Source organism: Poromitra crassiceps (genome assembly GCF_964638095.1).
Source record: "Poromitra crassiceps genome assembly, chromosome: 20".
NCBI classification, from domain to species: domain Eukaryota; kingdom Metazoa; phylum Chordata; class Actinopteri; order Beryciformes; family Melamphaidae; genus Poromitra; species Poromitra crassiceps.
In genome coordinates, this window is record NC_139637.1 from 18625848 (window position 1) to 18634456 (window position 8609).

General features: G+C 43.8%; 1 protein-coding gene across 1 annotated transcript in view; it reads left to right on the forward strand.

Annotated features, from left to right (window-relative positions):
- The window catches only part of LOC310794607 (troponin C, skeletal muscle-like), an 8610-nt gene extending 1 nt beyond the window's left edge, over nt 1-8609 (forward strand). The window contains exons 1-7 of the mRNA XM_083656595.1: nt 1-112; nt 4367-4421; nt 5023-5166; nt 6076-6190; nt 6894-7030; nt 8110-8174; nt 8236-8609. The exon at nt 1-112 is cut by the window's left edge and continues 1 nt beyond it. Of these exons, the coding sequence (XP_083512721.1) occupies nt 110-112; nt 4367-4421; nt 5023-5166; nt 6076-6190; nt 6894-7030; nt 8110-8141 (486 nt within the window). The 5' untranslated portion in view covers nt 1-109 and the 3' untranslated portion in view covers nt 8142-8174; nt 8236-8609. The remainder of the gene's footprint in view (nt 113-4366; nt 4422-5022; nt 5167-6075; nt 6191-6893; nt 7031-8109; nt 8175-8235) is intronic.

Here is an 8609-nt window from a genome sequence, read left to right on the forward strand (position 1 = left end):
GGGGGGGCAGGGAGGCCACACTGCCGTCTGATCCCTGTAGTTTGGAGACTGTCTTTCGCAGCCATCTGTTGTTCCCGCTGGTGTCTGTCCCGCCGCACAGCCGTCCACCATGGTAAGACACTGAAGAGAGAGAGGAGAGTGAGGAGAGGAGAGGAGAGGACAGGACAGAAACAGAGGAGGAGCTGGTTTAATGCTTGAGGATGCATTTGGGTTTTCTTGTTTGTTTTTTGTTTTTAATTCTTTCGACTTTTTTCCCCCGCCCCCGGCGGATGAACGGATACAAGTTTCGAGAGGAGCTGACAAAACTGTCAGGATGTGGATTTTGAGCAATTTTGAGAGAGGCAACGTCTATGAAATAAGCATTTTACAAGATCATTCTGGTTTGGTTGAACCCATTGCGAAGAGATGTTGGTGTGGACACACACACGACACACACACACACACACACACACACACACACAACACACACACACACACCCCACAACATCAACAACAACAACACTCAACTAACAGCTGCTGGAGTAGAATGGACTTCCATACAGGTGATGTTCAAGTTAGACATTTCATTTTGGGGTGGGCACTTTCTGCCCTGTGGCTTGTTGTCAAAGTCTCTGGCGACACACAGGGGCTGTCCTTTCTGCTGTGTTGCTGACTGAATCTATTTTAGACCGGTTTGCTAATGACCCCCCAACTTGTGTTCTTCCCCTTTGTTATTCGCCAACGGATTGAGGCGTTTTCAATTTGCTTTTGGATTCCAGTGTTGTTGTTTTTTTTTTTTTACTATAAACTCTATGAGCTGGATATTCTGGTCCGAGAGAGCGATACCAAATGAGACAAACCGCACAGCTGGGTAAAATGAGAGGGCCTTTTTCCGAGCGTCCTCAGCTAGGACATTCACCTTTAGAAAATCCCTCTCAAATCCCCTCGCGAGTCACACCTCAAAAATAGCTTTAAAGTGAGCCAGTGAATGAGCGACGCCTGTGAGTTAGTTTGACCTTTATTATGTCCACGGTATTAATGTCTTAACGTGACACTCTGGCATCAACACTGTTGTCTAGATAACGTGGAAAAAATGGCACATAAAGCTAGTTCGCGATAGATGGATTTGCAGTAATGGCTTTTGGGTGTAGTTGCCGTCCCAAACCACTGAGGGACAGGGGTGCAACGTTTAAAGGGGTATACCACTCAAATGGGGAATTCCTCCATGTCATGCATGCTATTCCTTGAGATAGTGTAGTCAATATTTGACTCCCCGAAAAACATTTGGAAGAAGTACTAGCGGTAATTCTTGCTGTTTCAAAGTGACTATATAGTCTGAACGCATTTCCATTCTAAATAAAAAGATAATTAAGCCAGCAGTGGGGAAAGGTGGGGAGACTGGGAGTGAGGGTAATGGTACACGTTGCAGGTTCAGACAAGAACAGTAATAAAGCTGGTTTGAGCATAAAACCTCAACATAATCAGCATAAAACCTCTGACATTCTGCATGTCAACCAAATGAATTCCCGTTCACTAACAGGAAGAGGAACTCTTACATTGGGTGGCGTTCCCCTTTAAGAAGCCTGATTGACGAGTGGGTGCAGTTGGCATGGGATTAACCATGTGTTGCTGACTTGAATATTAAAGTCTCTTCACCTCTTACCTGACGTAAGGCTGGTTCCAGTCCTTGGCTGTCACTTCGCCTTAGATACGTCTCTCTCTGGCTTCAGGTTTCTCTGCTTTTCTCTGGCTGGATGGAGAGGGAGGGGTTTGATTTTATAACCGGACTCTGCCAGACGGGGGCGGTATTGTGTGCACAAGACACGCACCGGTTTGTGAACACAATACCGCCCCCGTCTGGCAGAGTCAGGTTATTGATTTTAAGGATTGTATCGCTTGTTTTGACCAAGTAAAACAATTCTAAGCATTTTACGAAATGTAGATGGAAAAAAGAATGGCGGATGAATGGCTCTGGTGCGTATCGGTGCGTAATGCGTATACTTAAATCGGAAGTGGGCGTGCCAACAGAGAGGGCGCTGTTTCCCCACTGGGAAGCGGAAGAACAACCATGGCCATTTTCAATTGAAAAGACAGGCTGAGACAGGCATGACAAAAAACCCTCGCTATTGAAAACTACACAACATTCAAGAACACGAATAGCCCGTTTTGACGGACAACAACAGTGGCTTTAAGGCAAATAGTTTTTTTTGTTTTTGTGATTGTTATGTATGGCGAAAAGTAGGGCTGTTATAAAGGGAGCCCGCAGTGGATTTCGTGGGTCCTTGTCTGAGACTCAGCTTGAGAAGCAGGCTGAGTCTCACGTTGAAGCTACATGAATCAGTAACTGTGCATTGATCTGCAAAGAATAGAAGTTCATTCAGATGATTGTGTCCTTATAAATATAGGCTACTTACAGTATTAGTCCAACAAGTTATGTGGCTATAATTAACCTCATATCAACATTATTGACAAATTCATAGAGACAGCCTCTTAGCCTGCAATGGTGTGGCAGTTAAAAAAAAAAAGCATAAAGCATATTGCATGTTTGGTCTAATTAACAAGATATTGCCTATATGATTCATTTTGAGAAATGGAAAGGAATTCAATGAGTGCCTCCAATTATGGTCACAGTTATTATTAGGACAATGATAATCGCCCAGTTGCCAGGAAGTCATAGAAGACATTTTTGAGCACGTGTCCCACACTGTACTTCTGCGATTGCTGCCTGTCTACAACGACACACACTGTTACTGTAGAATCTTCTTCATCATATTTTATATACACAGATTAGTCATGTTGGTTGATAATTAGTGCATCCTCATTAGAGAAAATGTAGAGATATATTGAGTTAATTGTCTGCTCATGAGTGCGTGTGTGTGTGTTTGTGTGCATGTGTGTGTGTGTGTGCGTGCGCGTGTGCACGTGCGTGTTGTATTTGTCTGTCCACCAACATGTCTTCACAATGGTTCAAGAAAGAGCCGTGAATAAACACAGCCAGAATAATCTTATAAATGCGTGTTTCACAGATGTTTCCCTAAATCGTCCATAACTCAATTACAGTTTTGTCTCATCCTCGTGGAACTTGATACCTATTTAAAAGACATTTCAAACTCAGCCTGTAGGGGCGCCACTTATGTCCCAGTCCCAGCTTTATTTCAGATCACACAAAATGTGAGGTTGTGGGTGTGTGGGCAAAATTAAAACATGATCATTTGTAACCAAGTTGGAGGATCATTAATTCAACTTATTGGTCTACATGTCAGGACTTCTATTTTTGACATTATGCACAAGTTACAATTAGGCCATATAAGGCCGTCTGCATTGACTGGTATGTGGGATAAGCAATTAAGCTATACTGACTGCCTAATTTTCGTTCTTATTTTTTGAGAGAGAAATGTTGACGTGGCGATCATCACGGTTATGGCTTTTGCAAATCAAGTCAGTATTTTTTTTCCCCAAAATTGTCACAAGCTTTAAAATAAATACGACTTCATGTTGTGTCACTCACGTTTACACACTGACTCCGAAACGTTCATCCGCCACTGAAGTTTTCGTAACAGGTAACATTTTCTGGGTTTTTCGCATCAGTCAAAAGTATTTTTTGCGAGCAGTTTGACCCATCTGTGTTTTCGGATGACAGATTTCTTTTTTACGCATACGGAAAAAAAGCACTGTCTGTGTGTGGCTACCTTAAGACTGTTCCATAAATGGCCACAAATATTGCACCAAATGTGACAAAGCCTATTCAAGTTTGAGAAAACCGATCCTGCTCAATTCCTACATTTTCTTGGCAATCTTTGTTTGCTGGCCTATAGAGGGTATGCACACACCCACTGGAACACGCCCCCTCAATCGGGAATGAGTGTCAAAATGAGTGTCAAATTCCTCCCTGAGCAGCAGGTGTCAGTTATCTAGGCTGATTATTACTGCATTCAAGCTCAGTCTTGCTGTGACTCAGTGGGCGTGACCCCACAGTGACTTCTGCCTCTGTGACATCACATGCATACCCTCTATAGTTTTAAGGAGATGTGTGTTTTTGAAGAAATGCCAGGGAACCTTGGGTTATCTTTATTGACAGTCCTCCATATCAGAGGAAGCAACCTGTGAGTCGAGAGCTACTGCACTGCTGCTCCACCCCAACGAGAAATTGTTTGCAATATCCTGTAATACGACATGTAAGATACAAATGTTGCTATTTTTGTTTTTGACAGGTCTTCATTTGCGCCATGTGGGTTAAAGCAACCAAATCACTGACATGTTTAGAAAGGTTTACATTAACTTCAGGATGTATTCGACTGTTGATTGCAGCAGATTCACATGATCATCTCTCTCTCTTCTACCCTTCCATTCTCCCCCCCCCCCCACACACACACACACACACACACAGCCCACTGACGCCCAAAGCGATGCCCGCTCCTTCCTGAGTGAGGACATGATTACAGGTCAGCCTTTCTCTTTGACTGATTCACTTAATATATTTCCCATGGTGCAATTCTTCCTTTGATTTCTATGATTCCCTATCTATCTATCTATCTATCTATCTATCTATCTATCTATCTATCTATCTATCTATCTATCTATCATCTATCTATCTATCTATCTATCTATCTATCTATCTATCTATATACTGTATCTATATCTGTATCTGTATCTATATCTATATCTCTCTCTCTCTATATATATATATATATTTATATATATATATATTACTATTATCTATAAAAGTGGCAAGTGGGCAATCTGTCTGTTCTCTGTTTAGATTTTTGTCCCACTGATGATGACATAGTGATGTCATGTCATAAGAGCAAATCATCTTATGACATCACCGATGATGTCATAGGCACTGATGATGTCATAAGAGCAAAATCATCTTATGACATCACTGATGATGTCATAGGCACGCCAAAGTCTTTGGCATGCCTAAAAAAAAGATCAGTCCTTAAGCTTCGATTTGCACTTGTCTTATTGATTTCCCTTGGTTTCTTTTAAGTTTATTTAACCATCTCTCTCTCTCTCTCTCTCTCTCTCTCTCTCTCTCTGTAGAGTTCAAGGCTGCCTTCGACATGTTCGACACTGATGGCGGCGGTGACATCAGCACCGCTGAGCTGGGCACCGTGATGAGGATGCTGGGCCAGAACCCGTCCAGAGAGGAGCTGGACGCCATCATTGAGGAGGTGGATGAGGACGGTGAGAAAACAGAGACAACGCTGCCCTGACCACGGACGGAGAGATTGCTCTGAAATTCATGGGCCAACAGAGATGGTTGATGGGACCAAGTTGCTGTCCTAACATTGTTAGCTTTGATCCCCTGAACTGAGAACTTCTACAGTTACTTCAACAGTTAGCATCCTAACATGTTACTGTGCAGGTTAAGATGTTGCATGTAGCAGACACGTACAGGTCTATGTGTTAAATCTTGGTGATGGTGGGTCAGAGCACAAGGAAAGTCCACCCTAAAACACTTGAACACTCTCTGTGTGTATTTTGTTGTTTGATGATGATGAGGTCAATATATATTCTAGTGCAGCTACATGGAGTGTGTAGAGACTTACAGGGAGATACCTGACTCCGCCTTCTTCCTCCCCTCCTCTCTTCACCCCCTCAGGTAGCGGTAGCATCTGACTCCGCCTTCTTCCTCCCCTCCTCTCTTCACCCCCTCAGGTAGCGGTAGTGTGTAGAGACTTACAGGGAGATACCTGACTCCGCCTTCTTCCTCCCCTCCTCTCTTCACCCCCTCAGGTAGCGGTAGTGTGTAGAGACTTACAGGGAGATACCTGACTCCGCCTTCTTCCTCCCCTCCTCTCTTCACCCCCTCAGGTAGCGGTAGTGTGTAGAGACTTACAGGGAGATACCTGACTCCGCCTTCTTCCTCCCCTCCTCTCTTCACCCTCTCAGGTAGCGGTAGTGTGTAGAGACTTACAGGGAGATACCTGACTCCGCCTTCTTCCTCCCCTCCTCTCAGGTAGCGGTAGTGTGTAGAGACTTACAGGGAGATACCTGACTCCGCCTTCTTCCTCCCCTCCTCTCAGGTAGCGGTAGTGTGTAGAGACTTACAGGGAGATACCTGACTCCGCCTTCTTCCTCCCCTCCTCTCAGGTAGCGGTAGCATCGACTTCGAGGAGTTCTTGGTCATGATGGTGCAACTGCTAAAGGAGGACCAGGATGGGAAGAGTGAGGACGAGCTATCAGAATGCTTCCGCATTTTTGACAAGTACGACAACAGAAACGAATGGAAAACCACATTATATAATGGTCCTTAACTGCTTATGGCATAGCCCCAGTATTTCGGAACATGAATAATTTTCTTTCATCTGTCGTGATGTTATGCCCTCGCTTTATATTGACAGTCAATATGATTAGTTATCCAAACAAGTTATATGGTTAAAGTGCCGTCAGTTACAAGCCAAATCAATGTGTGGCTGTCCCAAGAAAATATCCGGGGGACTGTTCACATCACCTCTTCCTTTTTTGATTCACTTTGGTGTGACATCACAAATTCAGGGTCAGGACAAACGTCTTGTTTTTGAATTTGCAAAACAAAGGTCAGAATGGTGGAGTGAGTAAAATAAGGAAAAAGTGTCCCACAGCATAGAAGTAATTATTATAGTAGTACATATTAAGCCAATAAGCTTAATAATATTCCATCCTCATGGGAAATAAGGCTTGAAGCCTCGTCTCAGGGCTGGGCCAGAACTGACCCGTCAGTATTGTTACAGTAACTGTACATTATATTGTTACAGTAACTGTACATTATATTGTTACAGTAACTGTACATTATATTGTTACAGTAACTGTACATTATAGTGTTACAGTAACTGTACATTATATTGTTACAGTAACTGTACATTATATTGTTACAGTACATTACGATGTCTACACTGTTGAATGACCTTGACGTTGTTTCTGTGCTCCAGGAACGGAGATGGGTTCATCGACCGGGAGGAATTCGGAGACATCCTCCATCGCACCGGAGAGAACCTCGCAGAAGAAGACATCGACGAGATGATGGCAGACGCCGACACAAACAAAGATGGAAGGCTTGACTTTGATGGTGAGACGAAGCCTATACAGTATATTAATATCTATTAATATAGACGCCATTCCTATACGGAGCGCACCAAGGCCCGCTGCGTCGTCAGTTCGTCTTTCACAAATGAGACAACATTCCTGGTGCTCATGCATGTTTTACAATTTACATTTTCAATGCTTCAGCAGGTGGGGGGTAAATGTCAGCTCTCTATTACAGGGGGGGGGGGGGGGGGGGTGGGGGGGGTTGTAAGGAGAATGGTGAGGCAAGGACAAATGCATGGATTTGCAAAATACATGTAATTTTATATCTGGTATATTAATAGTATACATCTTATATTCAGAAAAGTGCTGTAATGGAGGGTAAACCCAGTTGAAACTCATTTCATATCATAGTATGTTGTATCCGATTGAGACAAGTATTATTAAACTGGGGACGTTCTGAGGAAATATAAATTCATGCTTTTTATTTACCACTAAATCAACACCTATTCCTCTACAGTATATGGATTTGAAGATGACTGTAAAGTTCATTCAATCATTTATATCCATCATTTTAGGAGTATAAACATGATCATATCAGGCAAATAGCAAACAGCCGAATTCCTCCCGGTCGATGAAACCATGTCCGCTCCTGTGAGGAACTTGTGAGGATAGAGTACCACAATGCACTGTACTGCATCCTCACAAATCTGCACACATGTCTAATTGATTGTGATTAGTAGAAGCTTTTTGTGTATTTATTATTAATTATTTTTAAAAGACAACAGCGATGAATATAATGCACGTATCTCTACATATGAGAACAAGCAGAATGCAAATGTGGAGTATCAGGAATGCGAATATGCATATAATTGTATACAATATGTGATCAGAGGTTCAAATAATTGTATGTCTTCTTGAGTTTGATTGACTGACTGACCAACTGACCGACTGACTGACTGACTGGCTGACTGACTGGCTGACTGACTGACTGACTGACTGGCTGACTGTCTGGCTGACAGACTGATTCATTCATTCATGAATCAATCAGATGAATGGGAGTTTGGTTGTTTGACTGGCTCTCCTCTCTCTCTCTCTCTCTCTCTCTCTCTCTCTCTCCAGAGTTTCTGAAGATGATGGAGAACGTCCAGTAATGGCACCGGCTCAACATTCCTCAGTGCCCCCCCCCCCCCCCCCCCCCCCCCCCCTCCTGTCCTTCTGGCTTCTTCTCAAGCCCGGCGAGGACCATGAAGCGCGCTCTCCAAACGAAACCTCCTCCAACTCGCCTATTCTTCCTATAGAGCTCAGAGTGAACTCTGCTAGACGACGACGACGACGACGCACAAAGAGGAATATTATGCGGTTTGGGAGATACCATCACCGCTCCCCCCTCTTCTCATGTTAGCCGGGCCTATAAATATCCGTTCAAACCCTTTTAAGACGAAGGCACCGTCTTGCGCCGGTCACCCAGCTGTCCCCCTGGCAGCTGCTGCTTCTCCAGAAATGCTACACCCCACCCTTCACCCCCACCCATCCCTGGGTTTGACCCCATCCCCCCGACCCCCCCACCACCCCTCTCTCCTCCACCCTGTTCTGTGCTTTCTAAATAAACCGACCTTCCT